Raw genomic sequence first — 26,263 nt, 5'->3', positions numbered from 1 at the left:
AGGCTGAGCCACCGAGCCCGGCTTGGAGATTCTTTCAATGCCCATTTCATAATGGGTGATTTACGCAACAACGTGTGGCAGTGAAATTTTGACCACAAAACAGCATGACCCCCCCTGCCATGCTCCACCCTCCCTCATCACCCAATCTCGTCCCGAGCAATTTTTTTTTTGTTTCCCCAGATGAAAAAAGTCCTCACAGGGAAATGTTTTACCGATGTGGAAGAGGTGAAACAAAAAAGCGACAAAAGCACTAAAAGGCATCCAAATTGAAGAGTTCAAAAATGGTTTGGGGTCATGGAAAAAGTGTCTCGATGGGTGTATTGTACTTTGAATGTTACTGAAGTTTAAACGTGTAAGAATAAATACACAATTGTTTAATAAATAAATTCTGGGCTTTTAGGGTCCCCCCCCTTGTATTTGCATCTTTAGGTGCAGCTGAAAATACACGGGGTCTGCCACAGTCGCTCTCAGATTATTTGGGGCTTTTAAAAACACCCAGATCTCCCATTTTCTATGGTAAGCAGCTATACGCCATCTGATGCAAGGCCACAGGACAAGCTGGGTACAGTGGCTCACACCTGTAATCCCAGTACTTTGAGAGGCGGAGGCGAGAGGGTTGCCTGAGCTTAGGGGTCCAAGACCAGCCTGAGCAACATGGCGAGACCTTGTCTCTACAATCAATCAAAAAAATTAGCTGGTCTGATTGGCCTGGTGGCACATGCCTGTAGTTCCAGCTACTTGGAAGGCTGAAGCAGAAGAGAAGGATTGCCTGAGCCCAGCAGGTCGAGGCTGTGGTGGCCGTGAGTGTGCCACTGCACTCCAGCCTGGGCAACAGAGTGAGACTCTGACTCAAAAAAAAAAAAAAGAAAGGCTTGGCCGGGCTCGGTGGCTCAGCCTGTAATCCCAGCACTTTGGGAGGCCGAGGTGAGCGAATTGCCTGAACCTGTGGGTTCAAGACCCGCCTGGGCAACTTGGTGAGACCTCATCTCTACAACAAATCAAAAAATCAGCTGGGCGTGGCAGCACGTGCCTGTAATTCCGGCTACTCGGAAGGCTGAGGCGGAAAGATTGCCGGAGCCCAGCAGGTGGAGTCTGTGGTGGCCGGGAGCGGCCACTGCACTCCAGTCTGGGTGACAGAGTGAGACTCCAACTCAAAAAAAAAAGAAAGGCCACAGGACACATGTGCAGGCCAGGCTGGTGAAGGCGTTCTCGAGTGGGCCCTGACTCTGCCTTTGCTCTGCCCGCCTGCAGTGTGTGCCACCCGACGAAGCCTGCACCTCGCTGGACGCCTCCATGATCTGGGCCATGATGCAGAATAAGAAGACATTCACCAAGCCCCTCGCTGTGATCCACCATGAAGGAGAGCCCAAAGGTACGTTCTGGGAGGCTCAGTCAGAGAGGAGGGGCTGCAGGCTGCTCACTAAGAAGATCCAATACTGGAGATCAGAGTCCAGGCTTAGTTGCTTTAGAAGCGGAGTCTTGACAGGTGCGGTGGCTCACGCCTGTCATCCCAGCACCTTGGGAGGCAGAGGCGAGAGGGTGGCTTGAAGCTCAGGGGTTTAAGACCAGCAACTTGGCGAGACCATGTCTCTACAATAAACCAAAAAAAATTAGCCAGACCAGACATGGTGACGCGTGCCTGTAGTTCCAACTTCTTGGGAGGCTGAGGCAGAAGGATCCCCTGAGCCCAGAAAGTCGAGTGTGCCACTGCACTCCAGCCTGGGCAACAGAGTGAGACTTTGACTCAAAAAGAAAAGAAATCTTTATCCGAGAGTCTGCTTTAGTTGGTTCTCCTGCTGCCATTATGGCTGAGCTGTGAGTAGTGATACATTTGCAAATGATTTCCTCTGTAAAAAGTCAAATCAGTGGCTCAAGCCTGTAATCTCAGCACTTTGAGAGGCTGAGGCAAGAGGATTGCCTGAGCCCAGGGTCTGAGACCAGTCTGGGCAACTTGGGGGAACCTTGTCTCTACAAAAAAATAAAAAATAAATCAGATAGAAGTCAGGCTTGGCCTTGTCATAATGTCACTCTCCTTTGCATTCAAATATGTTACCAATGAGTATGCGAGAAAGGGTTAGAGTTGCACATAATCCACAGCTCATCTTTCTGTGATCTGCTGGTAATGATTGTACTGGCCACAAGCTATTATATTGCTTTGTCAAAATTCCAGATGCCAGGGTAGGCATGGAGGCTCATGCCTATAATCTCAGATAATTCCAGCAGTTTGGGAGGCTGAGTTGGGAGAACTGCCTGAGTTCAGGAGTTTGAAACCAGCCTAGGCAACATAGAGAGACCTTGTCTCTACAAAAAAATCAAAATATTAGCAGGGCATGATAGTGCATGCCGGTAGTCCCAGCTACTTGGGAGGCTGAGGAGGAAGGATTGCCTGAGCCTTGGAGGTTGAGGCTGCAGTGAGCCATGATTTTGTCACTGCATTCCAGCCTGGGTAACAGAGTGAGATCCTGACTCAAAAAAACAAAAAATCGCAGATGCCTTTAAAAAGGTGTTATGTATGTGAGCATTATTCATCTGTGGTGTCACAGCAGAAAGAAAGAAGATTCAGAATCACTGCCCAAATACCTTTTACAATTCAATTTTCAGAATTTTGCATCAAGCGCATGGTGGCTCACGCCTATAATCCCAGCACTTTGGGAGGCAGAGGTGGGAGGATTGCCTGAGCCCAAGGGATCAAGACTAGCCTGGGCAACTTGTCGAAACCTCGTCTCTACAATAAATAAAAAATTTAGATGGATGTGGTGGCACGTGCCTGTGGTTCCAGCTACTTGGAAGGCTAAGGCAGAAGGATTGCCTGAGCCTAGCAAGTCGAGACTGTGGTGGCCGTGATCATGCCACTGCACTCCAGCCTGGGTGACAGAGTAAGACTCAGACTCAAAAAACAAACATTTGTTGCTTAAAGCCAAGAGTGCCTCTTTCTACACATGCAGGAACATTCAGCAAGCTTCATCTTCTAGGAGAAGAAAGGATGTGTCCTAAGAAGTGTGACATCATCAGTAAATGGAAGGATAGGCAGGGCACGGCCAGTTCTGGCATGGGCCAAACCAGCAGAGAAACAGAGCTGGGCCATAACAGGAAAGCTGGGAATGGATTTGTGGCCCTCTGAGACCATCTGACAGGGACCCACATTGCAGCTCTGAGGGCTGTAGACAAACGTGGACATGCCAGGTAGCTGTCAACATCTGAGGGATAGAACCAAATGTCACATGGGATAATTATAGTTGTCACTGCCTAGAAATATTGCTGTCTAAGGGTGTCAAACTGGGAGATAGCTGAGAGAGGGAAAGTAGATTCCAAGCCTCTGGGGTTAGCTATTTCAGGGCTGGAGCTGCAGGTGGCCTCCCAGCATTCTGAGGGGCAGGGAGGAGCCTGAGCCCCCAGAGGCTTTGACAAAAGCCAGTGAACTGCCTGGCTTGAGTTGCTGGACATTAGCTGCGTGGTGCTGATACCAGATCTAGGCTGTGGACTGGCCCTGGGATGGCACTTCTGGTCTGAGCATTGTTGGATTGGCAAGAGTAGCACCGGGGTGGCCGCCCTGGGGCAGGAAGTACTTACAAGAACAGAGGCATGTGTGCTGTCCAGCTTCTTATTTGGCTGAGGGACTTTTGTGAAACTAGTAGTGCCCTTTTTGTGGTCACACCTGGTGGTAGCACCTGCCTCCTTCCTGGGAACGTGCTTCCTTTAGAAGGGCACAGGCATGTAGCTAGGAGCCTGAGGCCCTGCTCTGAGCTTTCCTGCTCACTGACTGTGGTACTCAGATGACCACCTCTTTGGATTTTGATTTCTTTATCTGGAAAGGAGAGGTTTGGACCAGAGGTCCGTTTAGCTGTAACACCCAACTTTGTTGTTTGAAGAAGCAAAATACCCTTTAATTCATTTCTGACCACTGTGAAGGTGGAGTAGGCTGTCCAAGGAGCTGTTTCTCAGCAATGGTTTTGTTGTTGTTTATTCTACTTGTATTGGTTGGTTTTCAAACACTTGAAAGTTATGACAGGCCAGGCCCGGTGGCTCACACCTATAATTCCAGCACTTTGGGAGGCCGAGGTGAGAGGATTGCCTGAGCCCACAGGTTCGAGTCCAGCCTGGGCAACTTGGTGAGACCTCATCTCTACAATAAATAAAAAAATTAGTTGGGTGTGGTGGCGCGTACCTGTAGCTCCAGCTACTTGGAAGGCCGAAGCAGAAGGATCACTTGACCCCTCAGGTAGAGGCTGTAGTGGCTGTGAATATGCCATTGCTTTTCAGCCTGGATGACAGAGTGAGACTCTGACTCAAAAAAAAAAAAAAAAAAAAGAAAGTTATGACAGACCCAGTCTTTGTGTCAGGGTTACCCAAATGGTTCCTTTTTGTTGGGTTCAGGAGAAAGAAATAAGAATAAATTAATTGTATTGCGAAGTAAGCACAATGGGGCCCTGGCTGACCGTTTTACGCTGTGAAAGTGGTTTAACACGGGCAGCAGCTGCTCCTTACTCATTCTGAGAGGTAATTCTCCTGGTCCCTGAAAGCAGCAGCTTGCTTTTACTCATGCCAGACAATGATTCGACATTAATATCGCTGCAGTATGACTTCCAGCAATTCATTTATTCTTCTTTGGAGTCTGGTGGCATTCTCTAAGTGGTTTTGCTTGTAAATTAGGTAATTACTTTGATTTAAACTTAGTGTCATTGTATTGAGAGTTCACTGCTTTCTTACATAAGAGTTCAAGAGGAAAGTTTTACCAAATATCAAAGCAGTTTTATGAGATTTGCTCATGGAGACTGGGTTTTAGTGGAGCAGCCTGTGGGTGAAGAAAGGTTATTTCTTGGTTTGTTAACCAAATTGAGGGGGTTAAACTGCAGGCCAGCATCCCAGGGCCTGTGAGCAAATTTGTTTTCTAACTTTGCAGTGGAATTGGGTAGGTTTTTCTGGCAGTTTTCAACTCTGTGTGTGACTCCTCTCACCTGTTATGTTTATTTTCCTTTGTCTCCAAAGTCATGTCGCTTCAGTGCAGACCATTGGAGTGAGAATTGGAATAGTTTTCTGAAAAGGGAATGTGACCGTTTGCCTAATAGCATTGACTTATTTAAATAATAACAGGGTCATGAATGTTCTTCCTGCCAGACAGTTTTGTGTTCCTTTATTGGAGTATCTGTGGGAGAAGGCAGATCACTTAATGAGATTCACTTTTTGGGTAACAATTTCCCAACCTATGGAATGCTTTTGTGCCTTTTAAGATAGGTGATCTGTGAAGACTATGCCAAAGCTCAGCTCTCACTGGTCACTTGCTTCATCTTACTTTTCTTTTCTTTTTTTGAGTTGGAGTCTCACTCTTGTCGCCCAGGCTGGAGTACAGTGGCACGCTCATGGCCACCGCAACCTTGACCCGCTGGGCTCAGGTGATCCTTCCCCTATGCCTTCCAAGTAGCTGGAACTAGAGACGCATGCTACCACACCCGGCTAGTTTTTATGATTTGTTGTTGAGACAAGGTTTCCTCATGTTGCCCAGGCTGGTCTCGAACCCACGGGCTCAGGCAATACTCTTGCCTCAGCCTCCCAAAGTGCTGGGATTACAAGCTGAGCTCTTTTTTGTTTGTTTGTTTTTTAATTAGAGATGGTGTCTTGCTATGGGGTCAGGGTAGTCTTGAAGTCTTGGGCTCAAGCCATCTTCCTGCCTCAGCCTCCCAAAGTGCTGGGATCACAGACATGAGCCACCACAACTGGCTTGTCTTATTTTTCAACACTTGGGTTTTCCAGGGCAGCAGATAAAGGCTCTAGTTGGCAGTTTCACAGCCAGGCAGAACACTGCTCTGTGGCCACCGCTGCCAACAGCACTGACATACTTCAAGTGTTGTTTTTTCTGTGGACAGGTAGGGTAGGCCATCAAGACTAAATAAATAAATCTGGGTTCCTCTTTTGAGCTGCTGGTTTTCATGAAACCTTCATGAGTGCATCTTGGCCACATTTGATCTCTAAGTCCCTTAAGAACCAGTGCTGGGTTAGCAGTCTATTACTACTTAGACTTTCAACAAGAGACGGTGGTGCTTGGCCAGGTGACTTCACCTCTCTCACTGCTGTGATGATGCTGATGGAGATGAGGGTGAGATCTAACATTTACTGAGCATTTACTTTGTACAAGGCTCTGTGCTAATTACTGTATGTGGCCAAGCATGGTAACTGACGCCTGTAATGCCAGCACTTTGGGAAGCCAAGGCTAGAGGATTGCCTGAGCTCAGGGGCTCAAGACCAGCCTGGGCAACATGGTGAGACGTTGTCTCTACAATAAATCAAAAACTTAGCCGGACGTGGTAGCACATACCTGTGGCTCCAGGTACTTGGAAGGCTGAGGCAGAAGTTATCGCCTGAGCCCAGCAGGTGGAGGCTGTGGTGGCCATGGGTGTGTCACTCACTGCACTCCAACCTGGGCAATAAGAGTGAGACTCCAACTCAAAATAAATAAACAAATAAATAAATACTGTATGTAGATTATCAGATTTCATCCCCCATATTATAGCCTCTGTATAGAGACAGGTTAAGTAACTTGGTCAGGCTCACACAACATGTAATGGTAGATACAGATTTAAGACCCAGGCACTTTTATTACAATGCCTGTGGTCTGAAACCCTGTGCCTTCTCCCAGATGGAGATTGATTCTATAAAAACTCAGGCAGGCTGGGCACCATGGCTCACGCCTATAATCCCAGCACTTTGGGAGGCTGAGGCTAGAGGATTGCCTGAGCCCATGGGTTCGAGACCAGCCTGGGCAACTTGGTGAGACCTCATCTCTACAATAAATCAAAAAATTAGCTGGGCATGGTGGCGCACACCTATAGTTCCACCTACTTGGAAGGCTGAGGCGGAAGGATCGCTGGAGCCCAGCAGGTTGAGGCTGCGGTGGCCGTGAGCATGCTACTGCACTCCTGCCTGGGTGACAGAGTGAGACTCTGACTCAAAAAAAACCAACATAGGCATCTATCTCTTCACAACCTTCTTCTTGCCTCCCCGCCCCCTTCATATTATATCATATTAGTATTCAAGGTAACACCCAAATATGCAAATGATTCATTTGGAACTGAAAGGAAGATGAACATTTTTAGGAAAAATGTCTGTCCCCCAAAGGATGAGGATGTTGGAAAATGCCTAAGCTGTGTAAGAGAATATTGAAGTCCAGGAGAAGTTCTGTGACTTTGGATGATAACTCACAAAAAAACTCAGAAAACATGAATAGTTTATGCATATTATGGTTTATGGCAAAACAATTAAAATAGTTGAGATGGTGCCATCTACCATATTTTCTGAAATATTTTGAAGTATAGGCATGTTAGTGCTGTTTGCTTTGGACACTGTGATCACTTTTTACAGCATTTGAGAACACTTGGGCTTACACAATAAAAATGGTTATGCCACGTCAGTGATGATTGTTTTTTTTTAACTGGTGAGAGGGAGGAATGATCATTTCTGTGGAACTTAGTGCACATACACAGAAAAGTATGGATGTTAAAAAGTAATAAATATCATTCCAAAATTTGCCATGATTTATCAACACATATAGAGTTATTTAATTCTAGCAAGTTAAATGTTTGAAATACTGAATTTTCTCTATATGTTCACCACATACCTTTGAAAAATAAAATGCCTGTGTATCTTGAACACTCAGTAAATGTTAATTTCCTCTCCTTCCTTTCAACCTGTAAGCCAAACTAGGGTTTATTTTGGGGGCTGGGACAGTGGAAGGGAAGGTTGTGAACGTCAGTTGAAGGTTCATCCAAGAGAAGCATTACTTTCTGGCACACATTGGTTCTTTCTGGACTAAAAATACTCTAAAGGGCCAGCCAGGTTTTGTCCTCAAGCTGAGGTAGGGACGAGGGTAAACTGAGTAAAGAGGTGGTAGAAATGCTTAATTTAATTGACAGATTAAGGCATTCAGTTTCTATTCAATAAGGGAGAGGGATATCATGGAATTTTTAAAAATTCCATGGATAAGGCCGGGTGCAGTGGCTCATACCTGTAATCCCAGCACTTTAGGAAGCCGAGGTAGGAGAATTGCTTGAGGCTAGGAGTTCGAGACCAGCCTAGGCAACATAGCAAGACCTCATCTCTACAAAAATTTAAAAAATAAGCCAGGCATGGTGTTACACACCTGTAGTCCCAGTTATTTGGGAAGCTGAGGCAGAGGATTGCCAGAGCCCAGGATGTCAAGGCTGCGGTGAGCCATAAGCCTACCACTATACTTTAGCCTGAGTGACAGAGTGAGACCCCAACTCAAAAAATAAGAATAAATAAATATTCCATGGGCTTCACATGTTAAAAATTTTATTTTAGTACATTTCAAATATATACAAAGATAGAATGGGTTCAACAATGACCAGGTCATGGTAAATCTCCTTATATCACTTTCTGTCACCCACTGGATTGTTCTGAAGGAAACCAAGACATATTTCATTCATAAATACTCTGGTCTGCACCTCTAAAAGTTAAAGACCATCAAAAGATTTCAGGTAGGGAATCGATGATTAGGAAGACATTTAGGAAGACTACTCTGAAAACTGTGAAGTTTGGGTTTATTTGGGGAAAGTACCCAATAATAAGAAATACGTGATAGCTGGGCGTGGTGACTCATGACCGTAATCCCAGCACTTTGGAAGGCTAGGGTGAGAGGATTGCCTGAGCCCCCGGGTTCGAGACCAGCTTGGGCAACTTGGTAAGACCTCGTCTCTACAATAAATTAAAAAAGCTAGCAGGGCGTGGTGCCACACGCCTGTTGTTCCAGCTGCTTGGAAGGCTGAAATGGAAGAATCGCCTGAGCCCAACAGGTTGAGGCTGCAGTGGCCGTGAGCATGCCACTGCACTTCAGTGGACAAAATATCCTGTCTTTAAGCCCTTTACAGTCTAGCATTGGGTTCTTCAATCACAGTAATACCAGTGTTTTGGGCTGGAGTACTCTGTTGTATGGGGAGGGGAGGAGGTGTCTACCTGTGTGTTGTAGGACATTTAAGCATTCCTGGTCTCCACCTACTAAATGCCAGTAGCACACCCCACCCCCGAGTGATGACCATCCAGAATGTCTCTAGACATTTCCAAATGCCTCCTGGGGTCAAAGATCACCTCTAGACGAGAACCACCAGTCTAGTGGCAGGATGCAGGTATCTGAACAGGAAATTGCAATGAATGTCATAAATATGAAAGGAACCTGGAGAAGGGATTCAGTTACAGCAAAATAATGTAGTAAAAAATATCTTGGAGCCGGGCTCGGTGGCTCAGCCTGTAATCCCAGCACTTTGGGAGGCTGAGGTGAGTGGATTGCCTGAGCCCACGGGTTCGAGACCCGCCTGGGCAACTTGGTGAGACCTCATCTCTACAATAAAATAAAAAATTAGCTGGGTGTGGTAGCACACGCCTGTAGTTCCAGCTACTTGGAAGGCTGAAGCGGAGGGATCACCGGTGCCCAGCAGGTCGAGGCTGTGGTGGCTGGGAGCGGCCACTGCACTCCAGTCTGGGTGACAAAGTGAGACTCTAACTCAAAAACAAAACAAAACAAAACAAAAAGTATCTTGGCCAGGCGCGATGGCTCACTCCTATGATCCCAGCACTTTGGAAGGCCGACGTGAGAGGATTGCCTGAGCCCACGAGTTCAAGACCAGCCTGGGAAACAAGGTGAGACCTTAACTCTACAATAAGTCAAGAAAATCAACTGGGCATGGTGCCACGTGCCTGTGGTTCCAGCTACTTGGAAGACTGAAACGGAAAGATCGCCTGAGCCCAGCAGGTCGAGGCTGCGGTGGCCATGAGCGTGCCACTGCATATCAGCCTGGATGACAGAGTAAGACTCCAACTCAAAAAAAAAAGAAAGAAAGAAAAAGTATCTCAAATGGGGCCTCGAACAGATTCTCCAGGAAGAATCTTTCTCTTCTCACCCTTCCTTTGCCAAATGCCAGTAGATGTGGGCACCAGTTGGACGCCTGGTTTCCCCAAGGGCCCACTCAGTCCTGTGGTGTTGAGGAAAACCCAGCTGAACACTGGAATCCAAAAGCTGCGGTCAGTTACTCATGCATAACCCCAGAAATGTCCCGTGAATGAAAACCATGCCCAACAATCTGTGGAGGGAAATGTTGGTTCGAGGGTAGACCAGAATTTGCTCAGCGTAGATGAAAAGATGGAATTCAGAATGTTGATTATAGTTTGCTCTTTCTGTGGAGGAATCTTGATGGTTGAAATTCTCTTTACAGCCATAGTTAGGATTCCTTTCTTACAACCTTACCCCTAAACCAGAAGTAAGTACTGTTTGATCCACGCTTCCTCGCCGCATGCCTCCTTGAGGATGGGTTCCAGTGGAGATCAAATGATGTTAGTTATATACTGGGATCTGGGAACAGAAAAGCTAGAGGGCAAAAGTCTTCATCCTCAGTGCTACAGCCTGTGTGTGTGACTGTGTGACCACAGGACTCATGCAGGATCGTCACCCGGGGGGGGGGGAGGTGAGCACGGCTGGCTTTGCTTAGCTCTGTAAGATGGTCCCTCCGTGGGGGGTGGGGGGAGTCGAGGATTAGATCATAACATAAGTCCGTTAAGAATCGTAAAACAATGCCAGCCATCACACAGGCCTTACTCTAAAACCTAAACTCTTACATGGGAGGTCTCCTTAGGAGAGAATCATTATTTTTAAACTGCTTGAGGATGCCAGGTGACAGAGTTTAACCACGGGCGGTTGATTGGATGGAACTCGTCCCAGAAGTGTGTATGTTACTCACATGATGCACATTGTAGCGACCTTTAAATGCCTTTGGACTTAGTTCAGTGGATCAAACTAATGCTTCTTGCAAGTGGGAGCAGTTTGTGGTTAGCTATCCCTCCTTCATAGGGTTCTTGGGAATTAAAAATGAGATAATATAAATAAAGACTTTTTGGCCATTGTTAAACACTATACAGAGGTACAAATGTATGGCGTCACCATTGTTGCTGCCATTGAGGCGGATAGGACCAAAACCCCAGGGAGGGTGCATTTTGTTGTTTGTTAGCGTGTGTTCTGCCTACTGAGTTAGATTTTCTGAAAAACATTCCTACGTTTTAATTTTCCTAGTAATTTTATTGAAGTATAACATTTGTATATATAGCCTCTTCCTGGGGCCAGAATGTTACACAACTCCAGGCGGCACCATTCCATTATAGTGGCTCTGACCCCTCCAGTGGCATTCCTTTCCCTGGAGCTGGACCCTTGGTAACTCCGCTACAAGAATGTTGAGAGTGAATCCCAAGAATTTACAGTGCTGTCTTCTTTCATCTTGTCTAGCTTCTTTATTTTTGTAACTATCAACTCAGATGCTGCTTGTTTTGGTCAAATTTTCACAAGTTCTTTGTACTTCACTGTGAATCTAAACCTGAGATTTGTGTTCATTCTTTTTTTGGGGGGGGGTAGAGGGTCTCACTCTACTGCCAAGGCCAGGCATGCTAACGGCCACCACTGCAGCCTCAACCTGCTGAGCTCAGGTGATCCTTCCATCTCAGCCTTCCAAGTAGCTGGAACCATAGGCGTGAGCCACCACATCTGGCGAGTTGTTTTTATTTATTGTGGAGATGAGGTCTCGCCAAGTTGCCCAGGCTGGTCTTGAACCCCTGGACTCAGACAATCCTCTTACCTCTGCCTCCCAAAGTGCTTGGATTATAGGTGTGAGCCACCATGCCCAATGTGTGTTCATTCTTTGCTGAATGAAAAAGAGATGAAAAGAGAGCTGTGGCCGGGCTTGGTGGCTCAGCCTGTAATCCCAGCATTTTGGGAGGCCAAGGAGAGTGGATTGCCTGAGTTCACGGGTTCAAGACCAGCCCAGGCAACTTGGCAAGACCTTGCCTCTACAATAAATCAAAAATTAGCTGGGCATGGTAGTGCACACCTGTAGTTCCAGTTACTTGAAAGGCTGAGGTGGAAGGATTGCCAGAGCCCAGCAGGTTGACACTGGGGTGGCTGTGAGCATGCCACTGCACTACAGCCTGGGCAACAGAGTGAGACTCCAACTCAAAAAAAAAGAAAAAAGGAAAAGATCGCTATAAACACATATCACTTCTAAACTCCAAAGAGTCAGGATACCCTCTGTTGCAGGGCTTAGCACACTTTTTCTATAAAGGGCCAGATGGTGAATATTTTTGGTTTGTAGCCCATATGGTCCTAGTCTCAATGATTCAATGCCACTGTGGTAGTGTGAAAGCCGCCATGGACAGTATGTAAATGGCTGTGTTCGCATAAAGCTTCATTTATGGAGTAAATTTGAATTTCACGTAATTTTCACATGTCATAAAATATCCTTCTTTGATTTTAAAACAATTGTTTCAAAATATAAAATCCGTTCTTAGCTCATCATGGTCCATATAAAAATAAGTGGAGGGCTGAAGTCTCCTAACCCCTGAACTCTACTAGCCTTGGTCTCACTTGTTGAGGACAAACAGTGGGTATGTACAAGTAGCTCTTTTTTTTTTTTTTTTTTTTGAGTCGGAGTCTTATTCTGTCACCCAGGCTAGAGTGCAGTGGCACGATCATAGCCACCATAGCCTCGACCTGCTGGGCTCAGGCATTCCTTCTGCTTCAGCTTCCCAAGTAGCTGGAACCACAGGCATGTGCTATCACACCCGGCTAATTTTTTCTTTATTTTAGAGACAAAGTCTTGCCATGTTGCCTAGGCTGGTCTTGAGCCCCTGGATTCAGGCAATTCTCTCGCCTCCACCTCCCAAAGTGCTGGGATTACAGGCGTGAGCCCCCGCGCCTAGCCTAGTAGTTGCTGCTCCAGCTCAGGACAGCAGCTACCCCATCATGTAGCCTGCCAAGCAGAAATCTGGAATTCTGGTTCAGCATCTGCCCTGATGCTTTCCAGCTGTGACCTTGGGCGAATCACATGATATCAGAGTCTCAGGCTGATCATTTCTAAAATAGTGATAAAAATTCTCTGTGCCTTCCTCATAGCACGGGTGTGAGCCTCAAATGAGATTTGGGCTGTGTGGCACTTATGAACATGACAGCATTATGGAAATAGAGACACATAAAGCATTTACATAGTCCTATTCTTCCTTTCCTCAGTTGCCTCCATTTTCTTTTCTTTTTTTTTTTTCTTTTGAGTTAGAGTCTCACTCTGTCACCCAGGCCCCCGCAGCCTTGACCTGCTGGGCTCCGGCAATCCTTCCACCTCAGCCTTCCAAGTAGCTGGAGTTACAGGCATGTGCCACCATGCCCAGCTAATTTTTTGATTTGTTATAGAGACAAGGTCTTGCCAAGTTGTCCAGGCTGATCTTGAACCCTTGGACTCAGCCAATCCTCTCACCTCCACCTCCCAAAGTGCTGGGATTACAGGCATGAGCCACCACTGTTTTCAAAAAGTACATCAACGTTCTAATCATCCTTCACCAAACAAATTTTTTTCTTGAGACAGGGTCTTGCTTTGTCTCCCCGACTGGAGTGCAGTGGTGCAGTCATAGCTCACTGTCGCCTCCCTCCTGGGTTCAAGAGATCCTCCCACTCAACCTCTTGAGTAGCTGGGTCTACAGGCATGGGCCACTATGCCCAGCTAAATTTCTTTTAAAACGTGTCATAGAGACAGGGTCTCGATATGTTGCCCAGGCTGGTCTCAAACTCCTGGCCTCAAGCGATCTTCCTGCCTTGACTTCCAAAGAGCTAGAATTACAGTTGAGAGCCACCACACCCAGCCACCAGACATTTCTAAAAGGCCTATTCTATGCTAGTGTGGGCCCTAAGGATCTACAGATGAGTAAGAACTGGAGGTTACCCTAAAGAAAGAGAGAAAAAGAGAAAATTACCAGGTGGTGTGGCACAAGTGTGACACAGGAGGGGTGGCATGAGTTAAAAGTGGAAAAGGGGCCGTGAGGGAGTCAGGGAAGAACTCCCAGCAAAGATGCAGACCAAGCAGGCCTGGGGAGAGGGTGTTTCAGGGCTGGCTAAGCGTAGTGACATGGAACAGCATGGAGCGTTTGGGAAACTTTAATCACTAATTCTGAAGAGCCCACCCTGGGTGAAGGACCCTGTCAGGAAAAGAGGCTGGAGAGGAGGGTAGAGACGAAAGGGAGAATGTATGGGTCGTGCTAAAGAGTTTGGATTGTTTTCCCTAGAAGCCAAGGGGAATCATTAAGGGATTTCATCAGGGCTGTAACGTGGTCAGCTCTGGGATCTGGAATACTCACTCTGGGGACAAATGTGGAGGAGCAGTATTTGGGAGGAAGGTAGCATGGAGACAAGGGGCCTCTGTGATAACACAGTGAGCAAGGAGGAGGAGCTGCACTCTAGGATGGTAGCATTAAGGATAGAAGAATAAAGATACTGTTACAAAGCTTGCACATCAATTACAAGCAGAATGAGATCACACCTACACTGGAAAAGCATAGTATTTAAAGGTATTGGCTCGGCCGGGTGTGGTGGCTCATGCCTATAATCCCAGCACTTTGGGAGGCAGAGGTGAGAAGATTGCCTGAGCCCCAGGGTTCGAGACCAGCCTGGGCAACGTGGTGAGACCTCGTCTCTACAATAAATCAAAAAGTTAGCTGGGCATGGTGGCTCACGCCTGTAATTCCAGCTACTTGGAAGGCTGAAGCGGAAGGATCATCTGAGCCCGGCAGGTTGAGGCTGTGGTGGCCATGAGTATGCCACTGCACGCCAACCTGAGCGACAGAGTAAGACTCCAACTCAAAAAAAAAAAGATACTGTAATCCTGCGACTTTGGGAGGCTGAGGTGAGTGGATGGCCTGAGCTCGCGGGTTCGAGACCCGACTGGGCAGCAAGACCTCATCTCTACAATAAATCAAAAAATCAGCCAGGCGTGGTAGCGCGCGCCTGTAATTCCGGCTACTCGGAAGGCTGAGGCAGAAGGATTGCTGGAGCCCAGCAGGTGAGGCTGCGGTGGCCGGGAGCAGCCACTGCACTCCAGTCTGGGCGACAGAGTGAGACTCCAACTCAAAAAAAAAAAAGATACTGACTCTTTTTGTAAGTACATATAAAAGTAGACACACACGAAGGATCAGCCTCAGATTCCCTAAGTTTGGGTGTTTTCCTTCGGATTTTCTTCAAATGAAAGAACCTATACAATTGATAATGAACAACGTGCTTATCATTCCTGGGTAATTCATGGTATATGAATTTTTATATCTAAAAATTTTAATATTGAATTTTAATTAGATAATTTTAATATCTAAAGAGCACCATTGACAGAGCTTTCACAAGGAAAGTTCAACAGAAAAGTGTCAGCTTCTGCTGAGATTTTGATGACCCTTTGCCTAAATCTTGGTTCTCCATGGAATACATTGTGATTTATGTTTTTGTTTCAGCTAAAGGTCCAAGCGTTAAGGAACCGAATCCAATTTCTCCACGTAAGTCTTTATGCAACTATTTCGAAATAAAACCTCCTGGGTTTTCATAAGAATGAGTTGGCTAGTGAGCAGTTGCCAGGCTTTGAGTCTTGATAAGGAGACTTCTGCTCTCATTCCCTTGTCCCCTTTCCTCTTTTTTCTCATACATTTTTTTCTTTCGTTTGTACTCCTTTCTTTTCTCCCTCCCACCATTGCCATTTAAAAAATATTAATTTGCTAAGCCATTGGCATATATGACTTGAATGGGAGGGTAGTAACTTAAACTTAGTTTTGGAGAGGTAAGTTCATGATTTGCATGCTTATATCTTGTGATATTACCATATATCAATAATGCGCATCTGTTGTGCATTACCATACAGCTGTGGGGATGGTTTAATTGAAGTCTCAACAGTGTTAATCTGCTCAGAGACGGAGAACTAAGGAAACTCAATTGCTATGCCTTCGAGACAATGTCTAGTCCAAGGACTAAAGGGAAGGGGGGCATTTAAGAAAAAAAGAGAAAGCAACATCAATTACTTCAGAATGATGAGTTGGAGATTGTCTAAGCCAATTTCATTGTTTTGTATGGAAGAAAACGCTGACCCAGAAATATTCCTGCCTCACTGGCATGGAGGCAGGACTTGAACATGGGCTTCATGGCTGTCTACTCAGAGCACTTCTAGATGATGCTGTCTTGTGAAGAGAATCTGTGCTTTTTTTTCTTTCTCTTAAGTCTCCCAGGATTAATCTCCATAGCTGACTCTATCACATGCACGTAACAAACAGTCTGTAGAATTCCTTTAGCAAAACACCTCATAAACCATTCTCTTAGATTGTTTTTTGAAAGATTATGGAACAATATCATAAATGCAGAAACACACACGCATAAAAGAGAGAGACACAATCCCTCACACTTACCTAGTCTGATTTTCATAAATGACATCTTTATCTTTGAAATGTTTGAGTAGTTTCACTAAAAACCTGTAATCGTGCCCAATTTTTGCATCTGTAGGCATAAAAAGCCAAGTTGTCTTTTAATATCTGTCCTACGCACAAGATTAAACTAAACAGAATAATGACTTGGTTCAGCGTAATCTCCAGAGAGCTCGTCTCAGTTCTTATGTCATCTAGTGGGTTGTCGGCCTTTTTACAAATTCATGTGTTCACCCCCTGCCTTGGGTGGGTGAAGTAGTGTTATCCTCATTTTGTAGGAGTTAAATGAACACGCCAAAGGGCACGGGACTGGAAGGGTGGGGACCAGAGCTTGGGAGTTTGGATTCTTCCAGATGCTTTTCCACCATGACATTCTTTGGAGTGCCGGGGCTGCTCAAGGATCACATGTGTCTATAATCTTTTAAACTGAAGTGAGTTGAAAGACAAAGAGATTTGATTTATATAGAGATCACTGGAGCTGCTTCTAACTGGAGTGGAAAGTTACAAATAGTACTGAAATAGTGAGGAGGTCCTGTATCTTCCATTTATATTCAAAACACAGAGACCTTAGAAATTTTATTCTACCAAAAGCCCTCTCCCTTGGAAACCAATTTTAACTTTTTATAAGTGACTCAAAGAAGGTAGTTCTCTTAAATGAAAGGAAATGTTCTATTTCTGTGGCCTGGAATTAATTTCAAATATGAAAATCTTTGCCAAATGGAGGAACAATTGATTCTATTTATATGTTTTGCTGACCATAAAATTGACATCACTCCCCACTGGGAAGTATTTCCGTTCCCCTCACAGAAAGATCTTGGTTGGAAACGTGTTAAAAAGTAGGCCGCTTTAAATGACACAATATATAGTTGTTGAGATGGAGGGCTTAATATGAGGAGATCAGCGAAACGTTATAATCTGCAGGAATCGTTTATTTTTATTCTGTTTTCTCTTTCCCACTCTTCCTGTTATCTTTTGTACTTGTCAACGTTCATGAAAATATGTTTATACACACATTGCTTCTGCACTAAAAAAAAAAGAAAATATGTTTATAAAGTATTCTAAGGTGTGTGTTTTCTGTGCAATGCCTCCTTGTTGGAGGAATTCAAATGAGTAAGAAGTAATGAGTCAGGTTCTGATCATGGACATTCTTCTTATTTTCCCAAGAATTTTTTTTTTTTTTTTGAGTTGGAGTCTCACTCTGCTGCCCAGGCTGGAGTGCAGTGGCACACTCACAGCCACTGCAGCCTTGACCTGCTGGGATCAGGCAATCCTTCTGCCTCAGACCTTCCAAGTAGCTGGAATTACAGGAATGCACCACCATGCCCGGCTAATTTTTTGATTTATTGTAGAAACGAGGTCTCGCCATGTAGCCCAGGCTGGTCTTGAACCCATGGCTCAGGCAATCCTCTCACCTCCACCCTCCAAAGTGCTGGGATTACAGGCGTGATCCACTGTGCCCAGCATCAAAGCATCTGAACCTGTGAATTTTCAACCCTCCCTTCAAATAGTAACACCTCAGATTGAGACAATGAGACCACAGACTTAAGGTTTTATAGAGTTTGTAAATCTGATTTTTTATTTGTTTGTTGCTCAGAGTCAATTGCAAACTGAGAACATCCTGGAAACCTGACAATTTCATTTTTCTCTTGAGAAAAAAATTTGCAAGTTACAAACACACTGTATTTTACTGGAATGCCCACTCCATTCTCAGATTTTATTAGTCAGTGCTCAGCCTTTATGATCATGCTTGTGAAACAAATATAAAATTGCAATGTGTGATACTGACTAACTGAAAAGTTGTATGTATTGATTTCCCTCCTTTATAGCAATTTTCCACGGTCTGGACACCCTCACTGTGATGGGCATTGCGTTTGCAGCATTTGTGATTGGAGCACTCCTGACGGGCGCCTTGTGGTATATCTATTCCCACACAGGTTAGTGTGACCATTGGGTATGAGTCCAGCACGTCTTATGTGTTTTGTTCCATGAAATAATGAATGAAAGAGAGAGGAAATTCATTCCTACTATTTTCCTATTTACGGATTTGGCATAAACTGGAATTTGCAAAAATATAATTTGCTTTAAACGGTGGTAGAAAAGGAATGCTTAACCTATTTATGTTCATTGTGGTTGTGATGTTGGTGATGTTTAGCTTCTCATAAAGCTATGTTGCTGTTAGAGTTTAAAGAAAGTTAATGTAGACAATCTGGTAATATAAACCATTCGTTCAAAGCCAAAGACACATACATGGGAGGAAGTGGGGAAGGAAGCTAAGATGTATTCCTTCATCTGCTAAGGCATTGAGTGTTGTCGACCAGAGTCCCCAGTCAATGACTTCAACCAGATTTTCTCAACCTTTTTAAAACTCATACCATGTCATCTTTGATAAGCATAAACTTTTCATCTCTTTCTGCAAAGTTAAATTTTCAAAATATCTTTTCACAACTGAGCTCGGTGGTTCAGCCTGTAATCCCACACCTTGGGAGGCTGAGGTGAGTGGATTGCCTGAGCCCACGGGCTCGAGACCCACCTGGGCAACTTGGCGAGACCTCATCTCTACAATAAATCAAAAAATGAGCCGGGTGTGGTAGCATGCGCCTGTAGTTCCAGCTACTTGGAAGGCTGAGGTGGAAGGATCGCCGGAGCCTCCAGTCTGGGCGACAGAGTGAGACTCCAACTCAAAAAAAAAAAAAAAATCTTTTCACGAATTGAAAAGAAATAAAAACAGTGAAGCAAAGCACTTTGTTTTCCAGCTACTCTCCCAGTCTCCAAAATTCTGATGTCCCTTCCCCAGCCATCCCAAGGTTGAAACACACTAGCCCGAAGAAAGAACCTGCTCTGACACTCACACAGAATGCAGGCCCAGCAAGGGGTGTTGGTAGTACAGTGAAGAAAGAACAAATGAATTTGCTTCTTTCTCAGTTTTCTTTCAAACATGGGGAAGAATGACATGCATTTTGAGGCATGTTTAGAGAGCCTGGTGGTCTTGTTTGTTCCTGGATACTTGGAATTACGCGTGACCCTAGGTAAACTCTGCTAGATCGATCCATCAGAGACACATGGAAGGGCCTGTTTTGAAATTCATTGACCAATGAATGTCATAATCTTTGGCCTCACCTTGGGCCATTAATCTGCCAAGCTGAAGGAATGACTGATTTATTTATTTGTTTGTTTGTTTGTTTTTGAGTTGGAGTTTCACTCTGTCGCCCAGGCTGGAGTGCAGTGGCATTGCTCACAGCCACCTCAGCCTCCACCTGCTAGGCTCAGGTGATCTTCCACCTCAGCCTTCTACGTAGCTGGAATTATAGGCATGTGCCATCGTGCCCGGCTAATTTTTGTTGATTTATTGTAGAGATGAAGTCTTGCCAAGTTGCCCAGGCTGGTCTTGAACACGTGGGCTCAGGCAATTGTCTCACCTCAGCTTCCCGAAGTGCTGGAATTATAGGCATGAGCCACTGTGCCTGGTGGAAATACTGATTTAAAGGGGGAGAGAAGTACTGAAGTACATTTTCGTGAGTCATATCTTAACCCTCTTCATTGCTAGACAATACTTCACACTGTTGAGAGTGAAAACATCACACTGTGATCCTTTGGTAGATAAAATGTCATACTCTTTGTCATCAGAATTTTCACTTCAAATACTACATCTCCTGACTGGGGTATTTCAGATGATAGCAGAAGGAGAGGAAAGGACCCCTTTGTACCTAGCATGGGACATTCACCCAAAAGCTAACCACTTGACAAATATTTAATCCCTGGTATGGAGAAATGACTCAGTAACAACCAACCTCCAAATTCAATGAGTAGCACAACAGATACTTTAACAGGGGGACTTTGAGTCCTTGAATTCTTGTTCCTCTTCAGCATACTTTGAGTGAAGTATGTATGTGAGAGAGAGAAATTAAGACTCTTCAGTGTAATGATTCTGAGTATTGTGTAAGCATCTGTGAATCAGTTCAGGAACATTCTTCCTCATGAACAGTTTTTAAAAGAACCAGAAGGACAGTGTTTAACAGAGCAGCATTTTAGAGTAAGTCATCCTGCCACGGGAATACTGGCATCTTCAGATCTCAAACTAATGGTTCTTTGAAGTTTCTTTCAACCTCCCACGTGGCTGAGAGGGTCTAGCACTGTTGGCAACCTATGTTGTCTGTTGGGAATGAACTTGAAAGTACTCCAAGAAGACTGTGTAGCTACAGATGTGTAATGTGCCTGCTCAGCCCCTGTCTGTCCTTGGTCATTGAGCTACACCCTCAAAGCTAATCTTGGGCCAGGAAGCCAGATCCAGGCAAAATGTAGGACAACCAATGGCACTCACCATTGCAGCACACGCTACTGAAATTCCCCTGAAACTGCAGCCACGCACACAAACCTGATAAAAAGCGAAGCCTGGAGCTGGGCGGGATGGCTCACGCCTGTAATCCCAGCACTTTGGGAGGCCAAGGTGAGAGGATTGCCTGAGATCAGGGGTTTGAAACCAGCCTGGGCAACTTGGCAAGACTTCATCTCTACAATAAATCAAAAACTCAGGCGAGCGTGGTGGCATGTGCCTATGAGTCCAGCTACTTGGAAGGTTGAGGCAAAAGGATCACCTGAGCCCAGCTGATCAAGGCTGCAGTGGCTGTGGGCATGCCACTGCACTCTAGTGGGGGCGACAGAGTGAGACTCTGACTCAGTAAAAAAAAAAAAAAAAAAAAAAGCCAAGCTTGGTTGTATGACTTGCCGTGCTACTCATTGAATTTGGAGGTTGGTTGTTACTGAGTCCCTTCTCGTGAAATCCAGGGATTTCAAGAGGAGTTTTAAAGTACTGTTAACATAGAAATAGGCTTTGAGTTGATTAAAGATAAATGAAACCAAAAACCCTTCCTGTGGTTCTTTCCAGCAAAACAAATTACGCTGATTCAAAGCTAAAAGGTTTCTTGACACTGTCACTTGGGCTTAAAATCTGTTCACATCACTTATGATACAGCTTCAAAATTACTTTTTATTAAAAACCATAGCTTCTGGTTCTTTTTACAGGTTGCTTATTTAAAAAATACAAGTGTTATACAAGTATGAAGAAGGTTCACTTCAGGACCAAATGGTAGTTTCTTGTCCAGAACCCCCTCAGTTTCTTGCCTGGGTCAGCTAGTGGCAAGTTTAGATTAATAGAAAAGAACAGATTCAGTGGCCAATGGGGGGAGAGGTGGTTAGAAGACACCGAGTCAGGCCATTCAATTTCACAGTGATCTAAACTGTGGAACTCAGACCCAAGATGCCGCATTTGGGGGCGGTTCAGAGAGCATCTGCCTTTGTGTCCAAAACAACCCTTAATTTGGGTAACTGTCACTCTGATTACGCTGTCAATTCGTCTGCAGCACAGGGTACAAAACCAAGTCGCATATTTGCACTGTGGGTATCTACTTACATACCTGGAATGTGTGTTGGTCTATGACACTTTATCGTATGACAACTCTGGGCACAGTACGAGATACTCCCTGAAAGGCCATGTGAATTATGTTCGGAAAACCCTACTCCTGAAACTTACAATCTCTCCTAAGATGCTGTGGAGAGGAGGGTGGCTGAGGGTGGCCATGGTGCTGGAGAGGAACCATCGGATGTCCCTGCTTCTGGAGAGCCTAGCTAGTTCGGGCATCCCTAACCTCTATGCAGTCCTTGAGGGTTCCTAAGTCCTAAGCAAAATTGGATCTGTAATTTTCTTTTTTCTTGTTTTTTTTTTTGAGTAGGAGTCTCACTGTCACCCAGACCGGAGTGCAGTGGCCGCTCCCAGCCACCGCAGCCTCGACCTGCTGGGCTCTGGGCAATCCTTCCGCCTCAGCCTTCCGAGTAGCCGGAATTATAGGCGCACGCTACCACGCCCAGCTGATTTTTTTGATTTATTGTAGAGATGAGGTCTCGCCAATTTGCCCCTGCCCAGGAGGATCTCGAACCCGCGGGCTCAGGCAATCCACTCACCTCGGCCTCCCAAAGGTGTGGGATTACAGGCTGAGCCACCGAGCCCGGCTCTGTAATTTTCTTGAGGGGAGGGGTAAAAACTTTTATTTTTTAGTAAAACTTTTTAACTTTTTTCAGAGTGGTACACACAGAGAGTTTAAAGGCTAAAAGAATTCTACAAGACATGTTAGGGGAAAAAAGCAAACCCCTACCGAGCCCCAAGCTTTTCTTACTCCCTAGACCACCATTTTTGACTCTTAGTTGGATCCCTTGAGACATTAATTCATACCTCTAAATAACATGAATACATGACTACCTCTTCCTCTTCTTTTATTTATTTATTTTTTTTGAGTCAGAGTCTCACTCTGTCACACTCCAGACTGGAGTGCAGTGGCACGCTCACCACCACTGCAGCCTCCACCTGCTGGACTCAGGTAATCCTTCTGCCTTAGCCTTCCAAGTGGCTGGAGCCACAGGCATGCACCACCACGCTTGGCTAATTTTTTGACTTATTGTAGAGATGAGGTCTTACCAAGTTGCCCAGGCTGGGCTCGAACCCGTGAGCTCAGGCAATCCTCTCACCTCAGCCTCCCAAAGTGCTGGGATTATAGGTGTGAGCCACCGTGCCTGACTAATTTTTAATTTTTTTTATAGAAACTAGGTCTCACTATGTTGCCCAGGCTGGTCTTGACCTCCTGGACTCAAGCAATCCTCTTGCCTTGACGTCCCAAAGTGCTGGGATTACAGGCATAAGCTTCTGCCCCTGGCCTGCCTTTTGATTTTCAGTTTTAGACCTTTTCTGTCAACCTTTTCCTATGGAAAATGAGGATTTTTCTCTTTCACCCCATACCCCAATTGTGCATTCATTCCCTTCTTGTCCACTTCCCCTACCATCTTCCTAATAGAATTATACTGAGTCAGGTGCAGCGGTTCATGCCTGTAATTCCAGCACTTTGAGAGGCAAAGGCAGGAGGATTTCCTGAGTCCAGGAGTTCGAGACCAGCCTGGGTAACTAGGAGAGACCTTGTCTCTACAATAAATTTTAAAAATTAGCTGGGCACTGTGGTATGTGCCTGTAGTTCCATCTGCTTAGAAGACTGAAGCAGAAGGATCATCTGAGCCCAGCAGGTTGAGGCTGCAATAGCTGTGATCAGGGCACTGCACTCCAGCCTGGGCAACAGAGTGAGACTCCAACTCAAAAAAAAAAAAAAAAAAGGAAAGAAAAAAGAATTATACGGAAATTTTGATTGGATCAGTATTTAGTGTTTACATTAGTCTAACTACCTAAATGCTGGTCACAATTTAGCCATGTAGTATACGATTATTTTTATTTTTCCTTCATGTCTTTTTTTTTAACTTTTAAATTTTTTTATTTTAAAGATGTGGAGTACAATTCAGGGTTAGTGTACCAGTGTTCATTATACAGCTACCCTTGTTGATGAGGTGTGCCCCCACCCCTCCCCTGGCAGTTTCCCTCAACTGCCAATCCCACCCTGCCACCCGGCAGTTTCCCGCTACTACCAATCCTGCCCCCTCCCCAGCCCTGGCAATCTTCCACTACTGACAATCCTTTTCTTACTGTATTACGATAATTGTTCAAGGTCCACTTATGAGTTAAAACATGTGATACTCAGTTCTCTGTTTCTGTGATAGATCACTCAGTATTATAGACTTTAAGTTCATCCAAGTTGCTGCAAAGTTCATAATTTTGTCCTTCTTTATGACTGCATAATATTCCAATGTGTGTATATACCACATTTTTTATCCAGTTCCTTCATGACTTTTACTTTTCCCTAGAATTAATAATTATCTTTCTCCACCTTTCCCCCATTAGCTTAGTTTCTTATATTTAGTGTTTCTTCAACTGCCGCCTTTGCCAGTTATCTCAGTCTCCTTTTCAGACCTATCAGGTGTTTCTATGGACTCATTTTCTTCAGTAAGTCTTTCCTGAAGCCTTCTGACCTGCTCCTGTCTAAACTGGTGATCTTTACTTCCATCCTGGGATTTCCTTCACCTCTCTCTTGAGTTGCTCGTGTCCTGTGTCATGTATCCCATGCCTTCCTCTCTCTTGGTTTAAAGGGTCTGTAGGAGGTAAATGTCTTTCACATCTTGCATGTCTTAGAGGGTCCTCATTTCATGGAAACACTTCCTAGATAGTTTGGCAAGGTATAGAATGTTAGATTATAGATGATTATCCTTAAGAATTTTGAAAGCACTCCTCATTGCCTTCTAGCTCTGAAAATTTCTTTTGGGAAGTCCAAAGCTATTCAGACTCCTGATCCCTGTTGTGTGACCTGTTTTTTCTTTCTGGAAGAAATTTTTACAGTGATATCCCTTGTATTAGGTGTATTTTCATACATTATGCTGGGCATTTATTGAGTTCAGACTATAAGTCGAGAAACTCATATCCTTCAGAGCTGAGATTTTTTTTTTTCAAATGATTACCTATTTTTTTCCTCATCCCCATTTTCTGTGTTCTCTCATTCTAGAAATCGTTTTATTTGAAAGTAGAATCTTTTGACTTTTCTCCTCTAATTTTTCTTTCTTTTTCTTTTTTCCATCCTTTTGCTTTATTTCTTTATTTTCTGGGACATTTTCTCTCTTTATCTTTTAGTTAACAAGTGAGTTTTAATACTGGCTTCAAATTTCTAAACTCCAAAAACTTTTTTCCCTATGAATTTAATTTCTTTTCTTTTTTGAGTTGGAGTTGTACTCTGTCACCCAGGCTGGAGTGTAATGGCATGTTTACGGCCACCACCCATAGTGCTGGGATTACAGGTGTGAGCCACCGTGCCCAGCCTTTTTTTTTTTTTAAATATCCTTCTCTTGTCTCACGAGTACAATATCATCTATCTGAGAATATTAACATAGGATTATTTAAGATTGGGAAGTTCAAGCACATGAATGGGGCATATTGATTATAAACTTCCTTAGGGCGATGAAGGAAACATTTTATTGATGAAACTCAGATATCACATCGTAGGATTTTTCCTCTTTAGCTCGTCAAGTTTTCCATAAATCAGATTTTTTTTGTTTCCTACCTGAAACGTGCAGATCTGGCTGTTGAAAGACCTTTTTGGTGGGCACTGATTAAAATAAACTGACATGGCAACAAATTATATTTAGCAAATGGACTTCAGAAAGCAAACATTCAGACTTCCTGGGCAGGGTACGGCCCTGGCACTGTTCCTGAATGTTGAACAATCAGGCACGTGTGACACTCTGGAAAAGGCAGCCTCGTTCACTGCCGCTGGAAGAGGCAAGACCATCTTGCCTTAGCTCCTGTCAGGCTGAGCCGATGAAGCCCAGGTGAGGCACAGCACGAAGACGTTCTCCGAATCCCCCCTTTTGAGGGTGGTTCTTTTACCCTCAACTGTGCCTGGTGTTGGCCATTCCTGAAACCCTCGGTTTCTTCCCCTTCAGAGGGTAAACTTCCTGTCTTCTTTCTGGATAAGGAAGGGCAGGGTTCCAGCCTGGTGGAGTGAGGAGGGAGATTTAGATAAATCTTTCTGCTGCTTCTTTTTTTTTTTTTTTTTTGAGTTGGAATCTCACTCTGTCGCCCAGACTGGAGTGCAGTGGCTGCTCCCGGCCACCGCAGCCTCGACCTGCTGGGCTCCGGCGATCCTTCCGCCTCAGCCTTCCGAGTAGCCGGAATTACAGGCATGCGCTACCACGCCCAGCTGATTTTTTGATTTATTGTAGAGATGAGGTCTCGCTGCGCAGGCGGGTCTCGAACCCGCGGGCTCAGGCAATCCACTCACCTCAGCCTCCCAAAGGCGCGGGATTACAGGCTGAGCCACCGAGTCCGGTTTTTATTTTTTATTTTAATCAATTTTTTTAAATGATATTGTGCGGTACAGTTAAGGGTTTGGTATACAAATATGCTCCGTTCAGGCACCCTTGTTGATAAGAGCTGTCTCCCCGAACAATAAATTTTTAATAAATCAGCTGGGCATGGTGGCACATGCCTGTAGTTCCATCTACTTGGAAGGCTGAGATGGAAGGATCGCCTGAGCCCAGCAGGTCGAGACTGCGGTGGCCGGGAGCGGTCACTGCACTCCAGTCTGGGCGA

General features: G+C 44.9%; 1 protein-coding gene across 1 annotated transcript in view; it reads left to right on the top strand.

Annotated features, from left to right (window-relative positions):
• TGFBR3 (transforming growth factor beta receptor 3) overlaps window positions 1-26,263 on the top strand; it is a 225,280-nt gene that overhangs the window by 188,719 nt on the left and 10,298 nt on the right. Inside the window, exons 13-15 of the mRNA XM_008068272.2 lie at window positions 1,252-1,372; window positions 15,304-15,345; window positions 18,084-18,191. Of these exons, the coding sequence (XP_008066463.1) occupies window positions 1,252-1,372; window positions 15,304-15,345; window positions 18,084-18,191 (271 nt within the window). The remainder of the gene's footprint in view (window positions 1-1,251; window positions 1,373-15,303; window positions 15,346-18,083; window positions 18,192-26,263) is intronic.

The sequence above is a fragment of the Carlito syrichta genome, unplaced genomic scaffold (genome assembly GCF_000164805.1).
Source record: "Carlito syrichta isolate Samal-C Ts95f unplaced genomic scaffold, Tarsius_syrichta-2.0.1 Scaffold309922, whole genome shotgun sequence".
In the NCBI taxonomy this organism is placed as follows: domain Eukaryota; kingdom Metazoa; phylum Chordata; class Mammalia; order Primates; family Tarsiidae; genus Carlito; species Carlito syrichta.
The sequence above is the reverse complement of the archived record's forward strand: the minus strand, read 5'-3'. Positions and strand labels throughout refer to the sequence as shown.